A 22,232-nucleotide genomic window follows, 5' to 3' on the forward strand; every position below is an offset into this window, starting at 1 on the left:
CGGTCAGCTCCCCAAAGTCATCTGATGCAAAACGACTGAACGAGTTTCCCACCCATCACTCTACCTTCTTCTCCTTTATTATTTTTTTCCCACAGAACTTACCATTTATCAAAATTAATGCCTATTTTTAAATTTGTGTCTCCCTTATTAAAACTTAAGGTTTATGGAGGTGCCTGGGTGGCTCAGTAGGTTAAGCATCCAATTCTTGATTTCAGCTCAGATCATGATCTCAGGGTCATGAGATGGAGCCCAGCTTCTGGCTCTGTGCTAGGGATGGAGCCTGCTTGGGATTCTCTCTCTCCCTCTGGCCTTCCTCGCCATTCCCTCTCTCCCTTCTCATAAATGAATGAATGAATGAATAAATGTTATTATTTTTAAATTAATTAATTAATTAAATGTTATTATTTTTTAAAGTGGGAGAAGGCACCTGGGTGGCACAGTTGGTAAGATGTCCAACTCTTGGTTTCTGCCCAGGTCATGATCTCAGGGTCATGGGATCAAGCCCTCAGTCAGGTTCAGTGCAGAGTCTGCTTACATTTCTCCCTCCTTCTCCTTCTGCTCCCCCTCCACACCCCACACACTCTTTTTCTCTCTTTCTCTCAAATAAATAAATCTTTAAAACTTAAGTTCTATGAAGGTAAAGGCTTTGTCTCTCTTAGTCCTTTTTGTTTTTGTAGCATGTATCCTATCTAGCAAACTACGCTAACATACCCCATACTTCATCACCCACTTATTAACTGCCATCCCCAAAGTTCTATATGTTCTTTAAGGGCAGGCATTTTGCTTCTATCCCCAGAATGAAGAACAATGCTTGCACACAATCTCCCCCCAGTAAATATTTGCTGAGTAAAATGAATGATAATTTTATTGCGATGATTCTTTTTTTGGGTATATATCCCCTTACCTTGATTGCTTTTTGAATGTTGATGCATGATTCCCTTATGGTCTGCAACAGCTTATTGAACCGTCCCATCTCTTGGACAAGCACAGTGTTCATGCTCTGAGTGTAGGTTGTTGGGTACCGCCTCATTGCCGCCTCAACATCAAAGTTGTTTGGAAGTTTCCCCAGGATGTCACCAGCAACCTCATACACCACTTCATCTGATGATTTTGCGCCAGCATCTGCTGAACGAGACTGAAAAGAATTCAAACTAAAACTCAGAAATCCTCATAAAGGTGTAGGAATTGCTGCATAGGAAAACTCATAAGGTAAACTCTACGAGTGCAACTCTGCTGTTTAACTGATGATTCTTCTCCACGCAAGAGTTATTGAAGTGATGAAAACAGGCGGGGCGGGGGGGCTGAGATTCAGGAGGAAGACACTGTTAGGGAGGAGGAAAAGAGCATGCATGATGTTCACAGACAAAAGAGGGTCTGGAGGAAGCAAAGAAGCTGCACTGTGTGCTTCCTGGGTAGAGAGGGAGTGGATGCTGTGAACAGAAGGAAGGAAAAGCATTTACGTTGGTGGGGTGGCTGAGGACGGATGGACAGTAACACGCAGGAGGGGGGAATTTGATCTTGCTTTGAGAAAGTTTGTCACAAAATATAGTTGCCAACAGCTCCGGTGCCTACTGGTGCCAAGAGCAGAGATATAGTTTTGTCCTTGAACCAGGAGGGCAAAGAAAATAAGCTCCTCTCCTCTAAGCAGTTGGAAGAGTTATGGAGAAAGGCAGACTTTAGTGACTCACACCGAAAGAAAGGAAGGGGAATTTTATTTCAATTTTTATTTTTTATGTTTATAGTGGCAGGGCATAAATGAATCTATATTCTTTTCGGAAAACCATTTAAATCCTCACAATATATGAATGTGTGTGTGTGTGTGTGTGTGTGTGTGTGTGTGTGTGTCCGTGTGTCCACGTTGAGAGAAAACAAGCACAATTAGAATTTAAATGAATATATCTCATATTTTTCCAGTCCTAGGAAATTGTGTTTAGTCTTATTAAAGAGTTTGCATTTCCTGGTTTCTTTCCTGACACTTCGGCATAAGCAAAAGAGCTCTATGAAGGTGACATTCCCAATGCCAATATATTTATTGTTCTAATGTTTTTCCCTGTTCTAATTCTTAGAGATACTTTAAATACACAGTGCAAGTCTTGTCATGGTTGGCTTGCTCTCCAGACTGCTGTTCTGGTCTCTGCCTCTGGATTGTGACAAACCCAGTGTCGAAGCTTTGAGCTCCTGCCTACCCATTATCATATTGCACTTGCCAGTCTGAGTTCGAGGATCCTGCAAGAGGCCGTTTAATTACATACTGAGAAGATACCCCATGTGTATTTAGACTTGTTTGTTTGGTTCTGAGTCATTTTCTGTTGGAATGAACCCACTGCTTTATGTATTCTATAACGTGGCACAGCCCATCGACTTTAAATGAAGCCAAAAGACGCTCTAAATGTCCTGTTGTCAGACCACTGTATCGCATGTGTCTAATATTCCCAAAGATCTACTTATTCATGTCTGGGTCTATACTTTTGCACTCAGGCAGTGACTGACTTTAGTGGTATTAATATATGTAAAAGTGGATGTAAAAATAAGTCTTCCTCCTTTCTCCCTTATTAGAAAATGTCATCTTATGGTAGACCAGAGCCCGGAGTTCCAGGGACTTTCCACCAAGAATAGCCCACCACTCTGTCCTCCTAATCCAGGTCACTGAGCCCCCCTGCCCCCAACATCTCTTGTTATCTGTCCTTCTGGGTTCTCTCCCATCTTTAGGATCCAGAAAGTGCATTATGGTTCAAGAGCACAGATTCTGGAGCCAAACTAGTGGGAGTCGGACTACTTGGCTTTCAGGCCTGGCTTGAAATTATACCAGCTGACCTTAAGCAAGCTACTTCATCATTCCGTGTCTGTTTTCTAGCTGCAGAGTGGGAATAATGAGCCCCTACCTCGGGATTGCTACGTGCATCACACTGTCCTACATGAAGCGCTCAAACAGCGCTAGCGCACAGTCAGCACTAGGTAAGGACTAACCATTATCATTATTGCTCTGAGATTCCATAGAAGTAAAAAGATCGGCGAGAGTTTAGTTCATGGGATAACTCACTTGGCCAAATAAGCATTCTTACTGAAATTTTAATGACTAAGGGAACGCTTGCCATTTGGACTACTTTGCTTTCAAAAATGAAAGGGAAAGAAGAGCCAACAGTGGAACACATGTGCCAAAGGGACAGTGCAAGAGAAGATCTCTTAATAGAAAAGAAGATGAAATATTTTTCATTCAAATATACTAACCTGTGCCCGTGGCATGCTGGACTCCAGTGCCTTAGACACGCCGTCACATTTGTGCGCTCACAAACAGAGCGGCCGCCTGCAAAGTGTCAACTGTACTTTTTTCTTCAACATCTTTATACATTTTATACAATTGCCATTGTATTCTTTAAAATATTAGGTTATGTGATAAAATACTGATGTGAAAGAAACTTGCTACGTAACCTAGATTAAATGTTCTGGAATATTCGTAAAAGATAAGTCATGTTATTATTTATTTATTAATTTATTTATGTATGTATGTATGTATGTATGTATGTATGATAAGTCATTTTAAAGGTGGTTGTTGACTTAGAGAACAGAAAAAATTTGAGAGTGAACTCTGGCTTCAAACCTCTTTCCCAGTATCTCTGATAGTCTCTCATTTTTAAGGAATTAAAAAGGGACATAAGGTATGATGCTCTTGCTGGGAGAGAATGTGCCCCTTCTTGGAGTGCATGGGGAAGAGGGGCTACTGCCTGTCCAAGGATGAAAGGCCCACCTGGTGCCCATGAGCAGTCACTCGTTAGCAAGGGACAGAAGCCCGCACCGAGGGCAGACAGCCTGGTCGCTGCTTTTCACTGTCCTTCACTGTAAACACCCGTGTGGCCGTGCAACTGTCTTTCTGTGACAAAATAGCACCAGGCCCAGCACAGGGAGGCTCTCCTTTGCAGGGGAGGAGGGGTCTGCACCATGCAGAGCCCTTTAAAATTTGGAGTTTTGAATCCCAGCTGCATGCCAGAGAGAAAACACAGGAGAATTGTGGCGCCAGGTGTGCGGATCACCTGGGCACAGACAGCTTGAGGGCAAGGATTTGACAACGCCTGGGACACAAGGCAGGAAACTGTTCACTTTTCTGTGAAGGCTTCCTGAGCAGCTGCAGGCACGAGATCCCCTCCCTGCAGAGGAGACAGCAAGACGATGCCATCTCCCCGCCTCCCACCACCATAACAGTTGGACTTCAGTGAGCATATGGCACCCTCAGTGGAGGCTGGAGCTGCTTACACCAACACCACCCACCTGCGCCCTGCAGGTGCATCTTTACCAAGGTAGGTGTGACTGGGAGCCAGCCAGCAGGCCTCTCCCCAGGAGCACCAACTCAGGCCCCCTGAGTGTACCAAGTCTACTGATCACACAATGTTCCAAAGTGTCAGCTTCAGTTCTGGTGGAAATTGATTGCTTGATTATTGATTATTTATGTATGCATGTATGTATGGGAGAGAGAGAGTGTGAGCATGCACAAGAGTGGGGGTGGAGCAGAGGGGAAGGGAGAGGGAGGATGAAAGAATCTCAAACAGACTCTGCATGAGCAAGGAGCCTGACTTTGGGCTCAATCTCAGGGTCCTGAAATCATGACCAGCACGTAAGCCAAGAGTCAGGTGCTCAACTGATTGAGCCACCAAAGAATCCCTGTTCTGTGGAAATAGGACCGGGCTTTATTGCTCTTTTTTTTTCCCCCCCCTTTGGAATAAGGTCTTTATAGGTTTTTGTTTGTTTTTTCATTTCATATTCTCTCTCTCTCTTTTTTTTTTTTTTGGATCAGGCTTCCCTTTCTTCCCTTTCTTTTCCTTTGGAATCAGGCTTATGTTTTTTTGTTCGTTTGTTTGTTTCTTTGGGGGCTTTTTGGTTCCTTTTCTTTTCCTTGGATCGGGTTTTTTTCTTTTTTTAATCAGGCTTATCTTAACAAATCAAAGCACACCTAATTAAAAGTCTAAACACTCCCTATTACAAGTAAGGAGGAACTCTGCAGAGGACTGACCTCTGGGAAAGGGCAGGCAAAACACAGCAGCAGGGCACACACAGCACACACCAGAAACACTTCCTTAAGCACCAGGCCCTGGACAGTGTGTGACTCCTGCTTAATACAGTATTACGGTCAGAACACACAGAAGACACAAGCCTAGACACAAGGACAAGATGATGGACTTCTCTCCCTAAGAAAGACCAAGAAGAAATCACAGCCAGGGATTTGCTCAAAATAGATATCAGCAATACAACGGAACAAGAATTTAAAACCACAGTCATAGGAACACTGGCTGGGCTTGAAAGAAGCATAGAAGACACCAGAGAAACCCTGGCTGCAGAGATAAAAGACCTAGAAACAAGTCAGGCTGAAATATAAAATTGCTGTAACTGAGATGCAGAACTGACTGGATGTAATCACAGTCACAGGATTGAGGATGGGAGGATGGAAGGATTGAGGATGGAAGGATTGAGGATGGAAGGATGGAGGATGGAAGGAGCAGAGGAATGACTAGGTGATACAGAAGATAAAATTATGGAAAACAATGAAGCTGAAAAGAATAGGGAAAGAGAACTATCAGATCATGAGTATAGCCTTAGGGAACTCGCTGATTCCAGAAAGCACAACAACATCTATCTCACAGGAGTCCCTGAGAAAGGAGAACAGGGAAAAGAGGGCAGAAGGTTTGTTTGAGCAAATTATCACTGAGAACTTCCCTAATCTGGGGAAGGAAGCAGGCATTCAAGTCGAAGAGGCACAGAGAACTCCCTGCAAAATCAACAAGGACCGGTCAACACCAAGACATAGCATAGTGAAACTTGCCAAATACAAAGATAAAAAGAATTCTAAAAGCAGCTAGAGACGAGTCCTTAATCTACAAGGGTAGACACATATGATTAGCAGAAATGTCCACAGAGACCTGGCAGGCCAGAAGTTAGCAGCATGATACATATTCAACCCTAAGTGGAAAAAATATGCATCCATGAATACGTTATCCAGCAAGATTGTCATTCAGAATAGAAGGAAAGATAAAGAATGCCGTACACAAGCAAACACTAAAGCAGCTCATGAACACTAAACTGTCCTGTAAGAAATATTATAGGGGACCCTTTGAGCAGAAAGGGAGATCCAAAGTAACAAAGCCCAGAAAGGAACAGAGACAATCTATAAGAACAGCAAATTTACAGGTAATACAATGGCACTAAATTGATATCTATCAATAATTACTCTGAGTATAAATGAACTCAATGCTCCAATCAAATGACAAAGAGTATCAGAACGGATTAAAAAAAACAAGACCCATCAATATGCTACTTAGAAGAGACTTATTTTATTTTATTTTATTTTATTTTATTTTATTTTATTTTATTTTATTTAAGATTTTATTTATTTATTCCTAGGAGACACACAGAGAGAGAGGCAGGGACACAAGAAGAAGGAGAAACAGATTCCCTGCAGGGAGCCTGATATGGGACTTGATCCCAGGACTCCAGGATCATACCCTGAGCCAAAGGCAGACGTTTAACTGCTGAGCCATCCAGGTACCCCTGAAGAGACTCATTTTAGGCCCAAAGACACCTGAAGATTGAAAGTGAGAGGATAGGGGGGCACCTCTATCCACCTCGGTGGCTCAGGGGTTGAGCGTCTGCCTTTGGCTCAGGTCGTGATGCCAGAGTCCTGCGATCGAGTCACACATTGGGCTCCCCACATGGAGCCTGCTTCTCTCTCTGCCTATGTCTCTGTCTCTGCCTCTCTGTGTCTCTATTTGAATAAATAAATAAAATCTTAAAAAAAAAAGAGAAAGTACAAGGATAGAGAACCACTTATCATGCTAATGGTCATCAGAAGAAAGCTGGAGGAGCCATACTTATATCAGATAAACTAAATTTTAAACCAAGGACTACCAGGAGATGTAGAAAGGCACTCATAATAAAGGGGTCTAGCCAACAAGAAAATCAAACAATTGTAAATATTTATGCCCCCAACTTAGGAGCACCCAAATATATAAAAATCAATTAATAACAAACATAAAGAATCTCATTATCATATAATAATAATAGGGGACTTAAACACCCCACTCACAACAATGGACAGATCATCCAAGCAGATCAGCAAGGAAACAGGGCTTTGAATGACACACTGGACCAGATGGACTTAACAGATATAGACAGAACATTTCATCCTGAAGCAACAGAATATACATTCTTTTCAAGTGTACATGGGACCTTCTCCAGAATAGATCACACACTAGGTCACAAATTAGGCCTCAACCAGGACAAAAAGATTGAGATCATACCATGCATATTATCAGATCACAACACCATGAAACTTGAAGCCACCACAAGGAAAAATTTGGAATGACCACAAATACATGGAGGTCAAAGAACATCCTACTAAGAAATGAATGGGTTAACCAGGAAATTAAAGAAGAAATTTTAAAAATACATAGAAGCAGTCAAATGCTCTGCCCTGAGCTATGAGGGGGGTTTGGGGGTGAATGGGTGATGGGCACTGAAGGGAGCACTTGATGGGATAAACACTGGGTGTTATTCTGTATGTTGGCAAATTGAACACCAATAAAAAATAAATTTATTATTAAAAATATACATAGAAGCAAATGAAAATGCAAGCATAAAGGCAGTCCTAAGAGGGCAGTATATAGCAAGACAGGCCCACCTCAAGAAGAAACAAAAGTCTGAAATATACAACCTAACCTTACATCTAAAGGAGTTGGAAAAAGAATATCAAAGCTTAAAACTAGCGGAATAATGGATATAATAAAAATTAGAGCAGAAATAAATCATACAGAAATATAAAAAACCCAGGACAGATCAATGAAACTAGAAGTTGACTCTTTGAAAGAATTAATAAAATTGATAAACCCCTAGCAAGCCTTATCAAAAAGAAAAGAGAAAGAACTCAAATAAATAATCACAAATGAGAGAGGAGAGATCATAACCAATTTGCAGAAAAACAAACAATTGTGAGAAGATATTATCAGCAATTATTTGCCAACAAATTGGGAAATCTGGAAGAAATAGATAAATTCCTAGAAAAATAAAACAAAACTGAAACAGGAAGAAAGAGAAAATTTCAACAGACCCATAACCAGCAAAGAAATTGAAGCAGTCAGTAATCAAATGTCTCCCAGGAAGCAAGATTCCAGGGCAGATGGCTTCCCAGGGAATTCTACCAAAGATGTAAAGAAGAGTTAATACCTATTCTCAAATTGCTCCAAAAAAAGAAATGGAAGGAAAATGTCCAAACTCATTCTATGAAGCCAGCATCATCTTGATCCCAAAACCAGACAGGGACCCCACTAAAAAAAGAGAATTACAGGGGCACCTGGGTAGCTCAGTTGGTTTAGCATCTGACTCTTGATTTTGGCTCAGGTCATTATCTCAGGATCGTGAGACTGAGCTGTGCTTGGGTCTACACGCTCAGTGTGGAGTCTGAGAGTCCTTCTGCCCTCCCCTCATGTTTGTCCCTCTCTAAAATAAATAATCTGTTTTAAAAAGGGAGAATTATAGACCAACATTCCTGATGAACATGGATGCAAAAATTCTCAACAAGATACTAGGAAATCGAACCCCACAGCACATTAAAAGAATTGTTCACCATAATCAAGTGGGATTTATTCCTAGGCTGCAAGGATGGTTCAATATTCACAAATAAATCAACGTGATACCACATTAATAAAAGAAAGGATAAGAACCATATGATCTTCTCAATAGATGCAGAAAAATCATCTAACAAAATAACATTATCCTTTCTTGGAAAGCTCTCAAGAAAGTAGGGATAGAAGGAACATACCTCAACATCATAAAGGCCATCTACAAAAGACCCGTAGTTATTATCATCCTCAGTGGGGAAAAACGGAGAGCTTTTCCTCTAAAGTCAGGAACAAGACAGGGATGTCCACTCTCTCCACTGTTGTTCAACATAGTGCTGGAAGTCCTACCCTCAGCAATCAGACAACAAAAAGAAATTTAAAAAATCACCAAGAAAGAAGCCAAACTTTCAGTTTGCATAGACATGATGCTCTATGTAGAAAAACTGAAAGACTCCACCAAAACACTGCTAGAACTGATACACGAATTCAGCAAAGTTGCAGGAGATAAAATCAATGTGCAGAAGTCTGTTGCATTCCTATACACCATAATGAAACAGCAGGAAGAGAAATCAAGGAATCCATCCCATTTACAATGGCACCAAAAACCATCAGAGAGCTCTGAATAAACCTACCCCAAAGGTAAAAGATCTGTACTCTGAAAACTATAACATTTATGAAGGAAATTGAAGATGATACAGAGAAAAGGAAAAACACTCCATGCTCATAGATTGGAAGCACAAATGTTGTTAAAATGTCTGTATTACCCAAAGCAATCTATTCATTCAATGCAACCCCAATCAAAATGCCACTAACATTTTTCAAAGAGCTAAAACAAACAATCCTAAATTTGTATGGAACCAGAAAAGGTCCTGAATGCCACAGTAATGTTGAAAAGCAAAGGGCAGGCAGGCATCATAATTCCAGACTCCGAGCTTATTACAAAGTTGTAATCAACAAGACAGTGTGGTACCGGCACAAAAACACACACATAGATCCATGGAACAGAAGAGGAAGCCCAGAAATGGACCCACAGCCATATGGTCAATTAATCTTCTACAAAGCAGGAAAGAATATCCAACAGAAAAATGACAATTCCTTCAGCAAATGGTGTTGGGAGAAATGGACAACATGCAGAAGAAGGAAACCACTTACACTATATACAAAAAGAAATTCGAAATGGTTGGAAGACCTAAATGAGAGACAGGAAACCATAAAGTGCTAGAGGAGAACACAGGCAGCAACCCCTTTGACCTTGGCAATAGAAACCTCTTTCTGGACATGTCACCTGAGACAAGGGAAACAAAAACAAAAATAAACTATTCGGACTTCTTCAAGATAAAAAGCTTCTGCATAGTAAAGAAAACAATCAACCAAACCAAAAGGCTGCCTAGGAAATAAGAGAGCATATTTGCAAATCTTGACAAATCTGATCAAGAGTAGGATCTGAGGGATCCCTGGGTGGCTCAGCAGTTGAGCACCTGCCTTCAGCTCAGGCTGTGATCCTGGAGACCCGGGATCGAATCCCACGTCGGGCTCCCTGCATGGGGCCTGCTTCTCCCTCTGCCCGTGTCTCTGCCTCTCTCTCTCTCTCTCTCTCTCTCTCTCTCTCTCTCTCTGTGTCTCTCATGAATAAATAAATAAAATGTTTTTTAAAAATTTTTTAAAAAGAGTAGGATCTGAAATCTGTAAAGAATGTATCAGATTCAACAGCCAAAAAACAAATGATCCAGTTAAGATATGGCCAGAGGACATCAATGGACATTTTTCCCAAGAGGACGTCCAGATGGCCAACTGACGCATGACAGGACGCTTGCCATCACTCATTGTTAGGGAAATGCAAATCAAACCTATGATGAGATGCCGCCTCACACCTGTCCGAATGGCTAAAGCTAACAACACAGGGAACAAGAGATGTCGGTGAGGATGAGGGGAAAGGGGACCCCTCTGGTGCTGTTGGTGGGAATGCGAACTGGGGCGGCCGCTCTGGAAAACAGCGTGGAGCCTCCTCAGAAAGTCAGGAATAGGGCTGCCCTATGATCTAGTGACGGCACTAATCGGCATCTACCTGAGTAGAGAAAAGTACAGAGTCACAGGGCACATGCGCTCTGACGTTTAGGGCAGCATCACCGACGAAGGCCAAACTCTGGAAGGAGCACAAGTATCCGCCGAGTGACCAGTGGATAAAGAGGTGGTGGACACGCACACACGCACACACGCCACACACGCACAACGGATTGTTCCTTGGCCATCAGAGTGAAAGCTTGACATTTGCAACGTCATGGATGGAACTAGAGGATATTGTGCTAAGTGACATAAGTCAGAGAGAGATAAACACCATATGATTTCACTCATTTGTGGAATTTTATAAAACAATACAGATGAACTTATGGGAAGAGAAGGGAAAAATAAAATTAAGACAAAAACAGAGAGAGGCAAACTGTAAGAGACGCCTAACTACAGAGGACAAACTAAGGGTTGCTGGAGGGGCAGTGGGTGGGGGCATGGAGTAAATGGGTGATGGCTATTAAGGAGGGCACTTTTATTTTTTAAAGATTTTATTTATTTGAGAGAGAGAGAAGTAGAGAGAGGTAGAGAGAGACAGCGCAAGCAGGGGGGATACAGGCATAGGGAGAGAGAATCTCAGCAGACTGTGCGATGAGCATGGAGCCTGTTGCAGGGCTCAATCCCGGGACCCCAATATCCGGACCTGAGCCGAAACCAAGAGTTGGACACTCAACCTACTGGGCCTCCCAGCCACCACTGCGAGGAGGGTGCGTATGATGAGCTCTGGGTATGACATGCAAGTGATGAATCACTAAATTCTACTCCCGAAACCGATACTACACTATACATTATATAACTGGAATTGAAACAAAAACTTGGAAGGAGGACGCCAGGGAGGCTCAGTGGTTGAGCGTCTGCCTTCATCCCAGGGCGTGATCCTGGGGTTCCAGGATCGAGTCCCATGTCGGGCTCCCTGCATGGAGCCTGCTTCTCCCTCTGCCTGTGTCTCTGCCTCTGTGTGTGTGTGTGTGTGTGTGTGTGTGTGTGTGTGTGTCTCTCATGAATAAACAAATAAAATCTTTAAAAAAAAAAACTTGGAAGGAAAAAAAAGGATATAATGCACTTGGGCATGGTATCTTTATGACAGGCAAAATGGAACTCCCAGCAGCTGAACGATACTCAAAGATTCTTTCTCAATCAAAACACTGATAAAAAAAAAAAAAAAAAAAAAAAAAAAGAAGCCGCCAACCAAAACCACATGTTCATGTGCTTAATGTTTACACTCATATATAAGGTACATGGGAATTTTTGTCCTTTCCTTAAAATGCTTCTCCACTGTAAGAGGTGGGCACATGCTGCAGGGGCAGCGTCCCCTCCAGCCTCGGGAGCTGGTTCCTGCACGGATCCATACCTGGGTGAGAAGAATGTTGTCGAACAGCAGTTGGGTTTCTGACTGATCTTTAGTGATATCTGCATTGGCATTCATCCCAAAGATTTCCGTTGCGGGGTTCAGCGGCAGAGTCTTTGTGTATTCGATGTAGCTTTTGTGCTGCAAGATGAATAACAAAGGGTCGGGAAGTTAGAAATCAATTATCCCGTAGAACTTTCTGAGAAGAGATGACTTTCAATACTCAAGTTATTGAGTGGATGAGCCCATGAAACTGGACACTGGATGCTTTCACTGTCTTTCAGCCTGGGCCAAAGTTTAAAAAGAAAAAACAACGACAATAAAAAAGGACACATTTAGGAAGAGAAAGAAAACGTTCCATCCAACGGGCATGGATTTTTAAAAGGGAGAAAGGAATATCCCTGCCATCTCCTTTAGAAAATTTTTTCTGGAGGAATTATTCAGCACCACATTTGCTGATGATTTGTTCTTAATTTATTGCAAGAATTCTTTTTCTCTTTACTCTGATTTTTTGTTTACTCTTGTGATAAATCTACGTAATTCAGAAAGGCAAATATCACCTGAATAATTATTATCCTGAGATAATCACCATTAACATTTCTTTTTACGCATGCGCACATTCTATATTTTATTTACATGGACTCTGTCAAAGTTACAAGCCTTTCTTCATGCTCATATAATCGTACAAATACTCATATACGTTTATGGCGGGGGGGGGGGGGTTGATTACAGATGGTTTTTCAAAATGAGTTATATTCCATATCCCTGACTTCATCTTGCCTTTTTTCTCACTTGACAATTCGTCCCTGGAAATCTTGACACTCATGGCCCCACATGTTGACTTGCTCCACTCATTTAGTGACTTAGGCTCGGGGACGGATTTTCTCTTCATCTCTATTGACATCTGCTCTCAGCCAGCATTAGTCCTAATGGATGATGGGGTTATGGAATGTGGCTCTGTTGCATATGGTCCTACGTTTAACTTTCAACATGTGCCCTTTTGACTTCTAGGAATAAAATGAGAGCCAATTCAACTGTCCTGGGGGTCCCTGGAAGTCTACTGTGTGATAATCTGAAGGCGGACACCGCATCTTCCATGAGGGCAGGCCTAGAAAAAGTAGCAGAAGGAAATGGACTCTTGCAGTAGGATGGTTCTGGAACTCTCTTCCCCTTCCTACCTGTGTGGCCTTGGGCAAGTCCTTCAACTCTAGTGAATCTGCTTTCTCATTCGTCAAAAGGACGGAATGATAATACCACCGTTACTCTGATGCTCTAGTGAGACGAGTACCTGTACAGCTTTGTAAATAAGCAAGCATGACCTTGCTGTTAATGGTTATTGTTGATATTATTATTATTTGTTGTTGTTGTTGTTGTTGTTGATATTATTTTGTGACCCTTCCCACGTGTATTTCCACTTTAACTGGGGACGATGTCTTTTTGCCAAAGGAATAAACTCATGATAGAAGTTTGGGTCACTAGGAAGCTATCCTTGGGTGAGTGGTGGATTGATGGTTTCTGATAGTCCTCACGTTACAGCAAATGGCAAACCACTAGCTACATCTGTGCATGAGGTTTGTTCTCTTCCTTGAAGACTGAACAAAGGACACACAATGGTCAGCCAAAAAACAAGGCCTCTAGGGGAAAAAAAATCACCATTTTATCAGAGGAATTTCAGGTTTCCTTGCTTTTAGTTTTCTTGAAGGGCGTACTTACATCACCAGAAGGAGGAACAAAGTAGATGCCGCTGGAGTCGAATTTGTAGCCTGGGTTTTGAACTAGTTCTGGGTTGAAGAATTTGTTCAGGATGCTGCGCAGCGTGCGCCGGTCCCAGTCATCCGTCACCCTGCCTCCGTAATTGCATTCACCTGTCATGTACTGCAGGGCTTCGTAAGGCAGTTCCTAGGAGCCAGGGTTCAAGTCACTCTGCGGGCTGAGAGTTCTCAGTCGCGTGTTACCTACAGAGCTGTGCTTCCTGTTTGCTCCTATTATTAAATTCAACTGGGCTTACAAAATTGGCATTAAGCACTAGTTCCCTTTATACACTTCTCTGCTAATTCCGGAGTCGTCTTCTCCTTGTGTCATTTGTCAATGCTGAGGGCAAAAGTCATCTATTACCTTGGCCCGGACTCACTCACTACTCAACCAACACGAATGGACCACCTACTATGTGCCAGACACACAATGAGTGAGACCAGAATCCCAGCCATGAAAACCTGGCGTGGCTGACTGACATTCAAGACAAACCCCCTATAATTCAGAGATAATCAGTGTTAGTTTCCTTCATCATCTTTTTTTATATCCCTCTGGATTTTGACAATAGGAATCACTATTGTGTTATATAAACAATATTGTGATACAGATAAAAACAGTTCTGCGTATAGTTTTTCACCAAGTCTCATAGGATACCTTTTACCATTTCATGAAATACTCTTTCAAAATATTTTAATTTAAGAAATAAAACCGATGAACATAGAGGAAGGGGAAAAACACAGAGTTCGGGAGTTGGACACTTCCCCGACTGAGCCACCCAGGTGACCCACCAAATTGCTTTTTTGAAAGGCTGTAGCAATTGTAGGAATCAGTTTTAAAATTTTTGCTAATTTGATTGACCAAAGATAATACTGTGTTAGCTTGCATTCCTACAATATCAGTGAAGTTCATAATTTTTTCGTGTTTAGTAACATTTGTTCTCTGAACTAGTCTTCTATTCATTTTTTGACCCAATTAAAATGTTAATGGCTTCATTTCTATGCACTGTTTTATGAATTATCCTTTTTATTCAGACTTGTGGAAATATTCTTTCCTTTTGTTTTTTTTTTTTTATCACATTCTCTGGTCTAAAGAATTTTTAAATGTTTATGAGTGCAAAAGTATTGGTTGTTCATACTGTTCATACTTTTATCATCAGCATAAATACTTAAACAGCCACCAGCAATACAGAGAATTCTATTTCTCGTTGCTCTCAACAGAACTGAGCATTTTCACTCAGGAGAAAATATTGATAGTTAAACAATAACATTGTTTTTAAATATTTTTAGATATATTTTAATTTTTAGCATCACTACACCCAACAGGAGCTTGAACTTACAACCCCAAGATCCGGAGTCACGTGCTTTGCCTACTGAGCCAGCCAAGCCCCCCTGTTTTTTATTTTTAAATGTATTTTTTAATTGAGATATAATTGACATATAACATTAGTTTCAAATGTGTAACAAAGATTTGATATTTGCACGTATTGTGAAATGAACACAACAATAAGTCTATTTAGCAAGTCATTAGCCATTACACATAACTATACATTTTTTCTTGTGATGAGAACTTTTAAGATCTATTCTCAGCCACCTTCAAATATGCAATATAGTTTTAACTCTAGTCACCATACTGAACATTTCATATCTTAAGTTTATTTTTGATACTGACATTGTAAAAATGTTTATTCACTACTTGTATTTATCTTGTTAAATTATCTTCTCTGCTCTTCTATGTATTTTCCTCATTTGGATGATTATATTTTTTATTATTATTAAAATCTCTATGCAGTTATTAAATCAGATAGATTTTAGCTATCTCTTCAATTTTCATTTGTCTTTTTACAATATCTTATTGTTTACAGTAATAAAGCAATGCTTTAAAATATAGCAATTTTTTACTTTTGGATTATATCATCATCTTTGTCCTTTCATGCCCTTCTTTATTTTTTTAAAGATTTTATCTAAAAAATCAGGCAGAGGGAGAAGCAGGCTCCCCGCAAGGAGCCCGATGAAGGACTCAATCCCAGGACCTGAGCTGAAGGCAGATGCTCAACTGCTGAGACCCAGGTGTCCCTACAAATAGTTCCAGTCAACCATTATTTTCAAAATAAGATTATTTCTTAAAATAATTAAGAGATTGAAGCAAAAGAAATTTTATGATGTTTATCCTAAGAGACAGTATAGTAGTATATGCTATTCTTATTATGCATTCACATATTTTAACTTCTTAGACATAAATGTTTCAGATAACATCTCTGATATCTTCTGGAAGAATGTGGTTTTCAATGTAGTCTCAATGTTTCTCATTTCTATGTCTATGATATTCTGAACATGTCTATGATATTTTACAAAACTTCATTTTATGTTTGCTAAATTTTGAATTGCTGGCACTTTTAACTGACTCTACTACAGACTATAATATTTTAAATTAGAATATACTCTACTGATAAGAGCCTCTTGTATTTGCCTCCCTCCTTCCCCCCCTTTCTCTATGTTCATTTGTTTTGTTTCTTAAATTCCACATATGGGTGAACTTTAGGGACAAAATTCTACTAAAATTTGGGAGGGATTCACTCTCAAAAAGTTCCATATCCTTACAGGATGCCTGGATTGATTTAATAAGCAGTTCTTCAAAAAAAAAATAAAAAAGAGAGAGAGAAAAAAGCAGTTATTCAAAGTTGCAAACATGTTAAAAATCCAACTGATAGACAAGTGGCTAAAAGAGAAAATGGGGGAGTGTGTGTGTGTGTGTGTGTGTGTGTGTGTGTGAAAGAGAGAGAGAGAGAGAGAGAATTGTAGGGGCTTACATGCAGTTGATGTGACAATATTAGACTGTTTGTTTTTTTCCCCCCAGAATCCACACCTCAGGTGAACATCAGTGACCTAAAGAGTCTGTTTTCTCCTGATGAATGGCCCAAATCTAAATTCTGGAATAATACAGTACAATCACATTTCTCTAAAAATAAAGTCATGCTCCAGAACAGGAGGAAATCAATTTATATTTTCATTTCAGAGCCTGGTTGATTGACGGTCTTCTCAAATCCTTTTCAAAATAAGCCCAATATGATCATCTCGCCCATTCCCATAGGTGTTTCTATGTCAAAAATAAATAATAATAAAACATAGGTTCTTAATAGACAAACCAATGTCCTAACTACCTACGATAGCAGTTTTGATATCCTATTATAACAAAGTGTTATTTAATAAGCTGTTGCGAATTATCCTATTTATTTTGTAAGAGTAGGAATTAATGAGAAGTCCCTGCTTACTATACAAACACAATGTGATAAAGAGCAAAATAGGTAATATTCTTGCTGTGACTTTTATGATACCTCATACTGGTTCAGGAACATGTGGAGTTGCTGTACACTGATTCTTAGGTCAGTCTCATTGAACTCATAAGGAATATTCCACCCCAGGGGTCCAAATTTCCGTCTCTCCTGTACCAAAGCATGAAAGAAGCAGAGGCCATAAAGTAATTTCTTGAATTCCTCCTGTAATGAGAAGAAATGGCACCACATCATTTCCTTCCTCACATTGCATTATGCTTACCATTTTTTAAAATGAAAGTGACTCTGTGTTTATAAATATATCCATCCCAAAGTACATTACAACAGAATTCACTATTTCAGCAGGCTATGTAGGCAGAAACACGTCCCTTTGTATGCATGTTCAGTTGGCACACGTAGCTATGTACACCTGGTTTTTAAGGAGCACATTCAGCTCGTCTATTTAGTCTTACTAAATCCTATAAGGATTTTGGAGGTTCCAACTGAGCATAGTGAGGCAAGAAGAATGAACTCCAGTGTGTGGTCCCAGACCACCATGGAGAAATTTCAAAGTAGACAGTTCAAACCAATTAAGCAGTTCTACAAGAAGGACTTCCAGATGAAAACTTTGGCCTTATGACTTTTCCAGTTACTATTTAGATAATAAGAAGTCTTACAGTTACTTTGAATGGCAAAGTCAGCCTTGAATCAGAAATCAGGAAGTAGTATGCACCCTCCACAAGAATGCTAGAAAATGGTCGAAATAGACCTTGAGAGAGGATTTTGTGAAGGTTTCCTTGGAAAGAGCAGTGGCTGTGCTGGGAGCCCTTTTGCCCCTATCTCCAAGGAGAAAGGAGCGTGAGGTGTATCCTCTTAGTCCAAGCTAATGAGAAGGAATTAATGGGGCTCCTCAGAAAGTTGATGCATGTTCCTTGCACCTGGGGTAGAGTGGAAAAGTGCAAAACTTATGCCTGAAAGAGTAGAGCAGTCTTTGGCTCCAGGGCAGTGAATTGAGAGAGGGAAATCAGAGCCCTGCTTCCAATAGTGGGCCGCCCCAGAGTGATCCCAAGGAGCAGATGGGGACGTAGGTTAAGAATATCAGTTAAGGGATGTGCCTGGGTGGCTCAGTTGGTTAGATGTCTGTCTCTTGATTTCTGCTCAGATCATGATCTCAGGGTTGTGAGACTGAGGCCTGTGTTAGGCTCCACAGTGGATATGGAGCCTGCTTAAGATTCCCTCTCTCCCTCTCAAAAAAAAAAAAAAAAAAAAAAAGAAAAAGAAAAGAATGTCAGCCAGGGGAAATATTTCTTGGTCTTCTTGGTCAAGAGTACTTCTTCTACCTAGGGACAGGTGTAAGTATCCCCTGTGGAATAAACTGAGAGGAGGAGTGGAGACAAAAGCAAAGTAGCATCAATTTAACCAGAGAGGTGGGGGGAAACGCAGAGTGACAAGTGCTGCGTGGATTCTGGAACTATTTTATTTTATTTCACTTTGTTTTATTTTATTTATTTATTTTTTTTCTTTTTTCACTTTGTTTTAAAGTAGGCTCCATACTCAGTGTGGAGCCCAGCGTGAGGCTTGAACTCACAACCCTGAGATGGAGACCTGGGCTAAAACCAAGAGCGGGACACTCAGCCGACCGAGCCACCCAGACACCCTTAGAACTACTTTCGATATGTTACAGAACCGAGCAAATTGGTAAATGTGATGATGATGTGGGAGCCAGGTGCTAGTGCAGAAGTGACCTGTGTATATGGAATGAGGGAAAGTGAGGAAGAACCCTGGGCGGATGGGCGGAAGCTGGATGGATCATTACAAATTCATCACTTCTGCAGTATGCAAATGAGTACCTGCGTGTGCGTGTGCTCGTCTGCATGCACCCGGAGGCGGGTATGCATATTTGTGCACATACATGTGCATGTGTGTGAGACTACCTGCATGTATTTCCAAGTTTTCTCCCCTCAAAGGACCAAGAACCAGAAACAAGGCAGTAGCGCTGGACTCGTCTAGAACCTAGATCTAGGTCTCCATAACCAGGACTTCACAGAAAAATGACCGGTTCCAGGGCTAGATGACAGATGAACCTGCAGCATCTTATGCCAAAAAAGCAAGAAGGCTAAGTAATAACAACAACCACAACCACAATAACAATAACAATAAACGATGGGCCCAGTACAGAGGGCCCAGCTTGGGGGCGCTCCCACTGACCAAATCTGGGACCATTTGAGTAAAAGACTTAGGATAGTAAAGAACTGTAAGCCACTGAGGGGGGGGGGGGGCGGTAGGGACCAAGGAATTCCCGAGTCCATGCCAACAGCACACAAATAAAGGGAGAGGGGAGAGCTGTTGCAGAGAGTAGAGGGCAGGTGTCAAGCAAGGAGCTGGAACTGTCATAGGGAACAACCGGGTCAGGCAAGGTACATCAATGGCCACGCAAGCTGGACCAGGGGTCTGTTTTGATGAGAAACAGGATCTCGACGAGGCCTTAGAATGTCTCCCCAGAGACTGACCATCAGTTGCAAGGGGCTCTTATCACACATTGAAGAAATCCGACAACATTGTCTCTGGGTGATCAAGACTCATATCAACAGTGAAGGATAAATGGACATCGTGTGTCTCCCAGGACGATAGTCCGAGGCCACAGTTTCACTAATGTAGTTTTTTGGCTAAAGATGCATAATTGCATCTAATCACGAAGAAATATCAGACAAGCCCCAAATGAGAAATGTTACTAAAAAAAAACCTTAAGAGGAGGTAAATTCTTCAGAAATGTCAATGTCTTCAAATTCAAAGACAGGCTGAGGCAATGTTCCGGATTAAAGGAGGCGAAGAGCCACAGCGACTAAATTTTAACCCGAGACCGATCGCTAGTGAGCAGGGAAGATGCTCTAAGGGACATGATCGAATCAGTGGACAGCTCGGGAACACAGACAGCAGATTAGATAAAATCGTGTGTTCTTATCGAATCCACTAAACTAATAATGGTACGAGGGCAAAATAAAATCTCTATTCTTAAGAAATATGCATCGAAGTGTTTCCTTGGGGGTGAGGGGTTGTGACATATCTGAGTTACCCACAAAAGTCGTATGTTAACAGCAGGTGAATACGCGTCACGGGTGTAGGGCTGGTCTTAGCACTACTTTCATGTAGTTTTCCTTGCCACTTTTCTGTAAGTCAAAAATTATTTCCAAGTACAAAGTCAAAGCAAACATGATGATGAACTCTTTTGGCTTTTGAGGGGATTTGGCTTTTGGTTTGGATGGTGTTTCATAAATGCCTAGACTTCCAGTATGTGGGACTTCCACTGGAGAGACCTTTGGCTCTAGAAGAAACGAAGTGAAATTGTGCACAAAGGGCATCTGTCCAGGCTGGCCTGTGCAGACGTGCCCTCACCACCTACCCCGGAGGAACCCGCTCTCTCTGGGCCTAATCAACGCGAAAGCCACCTAGACAGCAGGTCTTAGCCCAGAGGATAAGGGTGGACTGAGTTTTAAGCATAGGCGCTTGCTTTCCCTCAGTACCTGGGACTTTTGTTTAATGAAAGTACTTCTTTATTTTTAATGTTTCCTTTTGATGCGTCCTTAAAACATATCCCGATATCAAAAGCGTGAGCTGTTTAATGGCAAAAACTTAACCAAGGTTCACAACCCCTCTTAAAAAGAAACTCTTCCATTTTTAATTATGGCAAAACGCTGTGAAACAATTTCAGGTCACAGACATTCACACACCGAATTCTAATCATGAAAGCAGTGGGTGGTTTCCCCGCTTGCCCAGGGACGCTGAAAAAGACCCTTATGAGTCCCATCAATCAAGGAGTAAAATCATTCTGGCTCTCATTATAGTTATATGGAGGAAATATTTTTATGTTTTAATTTAAAGATACGGCTCCAAAGAGCAAAAGGCTCAGTTAATATCCTGAAACAAGATTCTCCAACCTTGCAGATTTGTACTGGGAATGGCTTACAGCTGACTTTCTAAATGGAAAGCTACATTATTAATGACACCCCAGAAGATCTCAGCTGCGCAGAAATGAGGCCGGTGGTAAAATTAAAATAAAATATTAATACAATTGACTTCAGCACAGTCAATAATCAGTAATCAAAACCAACGGCACTGCAGGGCAGGAGGCCTATCTAATCTGTAGTTTTGCTCAGCCCCACACAGCCGTGGTCAGCAGGGGCCACTTGGACCGCGTCGGGGCCGAGGGAGCGAGACTTAGCCACTACTAACAGGCTTTTTGCAGCTGCCAAAGAACTCGGGGTCGGAGATCGGGTCCATGAGGTACGATCGAATGATATTGGCTCGTAAACCTTTCGGGGCTTCATTGGTCATTTTCACGCCATTCTGCAGGACGGACACGGGGAAACTTGGTGATGGGTAACTTGTCAACCAGAGGCGGAAATCGGGATGTGTTGCTTCTGGGCTTAGCTCCTGCAAAAAAAAAAAAAAAAAAGGAAATTAGACATGAATGGGTACGTACAACCCAAGGAACATCTCCAGCCCGTATGTGCATGGGACGGCTTGGAAGTGGGAGGAAGCAGTTTTACAAAATAGAACCTACTGCTGCAATTTTGGGCACAAGTCTTAAAATCTGATTCTGCCCCTGAAACAACGTTCTTCGTCGAGAAGGCCCAGAGCGTTGCCATGCTTCTTGGTAAATTTTAATCACGCAACGATCAAGTTCGCAAAGGCATTCCGTAATTTAGAGTTGGCCACACTAGAGACTAGGACATTCAAAAAAAAAAATCTCCTATCGTAACTGATGTTGCTGAAATATTTATAGCTATAATCCTCTGCCCGAGGGCCGGATTAAGAACGAGCCATTCTTCTGGCTGTAGCCAGGTTGTGAGAATGAGCAGCATAAGTCAATATTAAGCCAAGCAGAGATGAAAAGAAGGAGAGAACATTCGGAAAGGGAAAGTATTGAAACATAGCCCTCTGAGCTCTATTTTCTTAAGGGGTGCACTGGGGAGGATAGTGGAACACTCAGCGCATCCTGAAGGCCATGGGGGCGCCTTCCTTTCCCCTCTTCCTGGTCACTCCTGCTCCCTCTTGCTACCTCCCCCTCCCAACTGTCTGTGGCAGTAGTATCTTAGGGTTTTTCTAAAATTGCAACGCTTTGTCCATAAGACATGTTTTGAGCAGTCATGCGGTAAAGGGGCAAGGGGGAATTAGGAAGGATGCAAAGGTGCCTACATTT

The 22,232-nt window shown here is 41.5% G+C and overlaps 1 protein-coding gene across 1 annotated transcript in view; it reads right to left on the bottom strand.

The window, feature by feature from the left end:
• The window catches only part of DNAH7 (dynein axonemal heavy chain 7), a 241,874-nt gene that overhangs the window by 14,361 nt on the left and 205,281 nt on the right, over positions 1 to 22,232 (bottom strand). The window contains 5 exon segments of the mRNA XM_025442048.3: positions 905 to 1,135; positions 12,016 to 12,153; positions 13,726 to 13,911; positions 17,096 to 17,257; positions 21,263 to 21,463. Of these exon segments, the coding sequence (XP_025297833.3) occupies positions 905 to 1,135; positions 12,016 to 12,153; positions 13,726 to 13,911; positions 17,096 to 17,257; positions 21,263 to 21,463 (918 nt within the window).

Source organism: Canis lupus, chromosome 37 (genome assembly GCF_003254725.2).
Source record: "Canis lupus dingo isolate Sandy chromosome 37, ASM325472v2, whole genome shotgun sequence".
NCBI classification, from domain to species: Eukaryota; Metazoa; Chordata; class Mammalia; order Carnivora; family Canidae; genus Canis; species Canis lupus.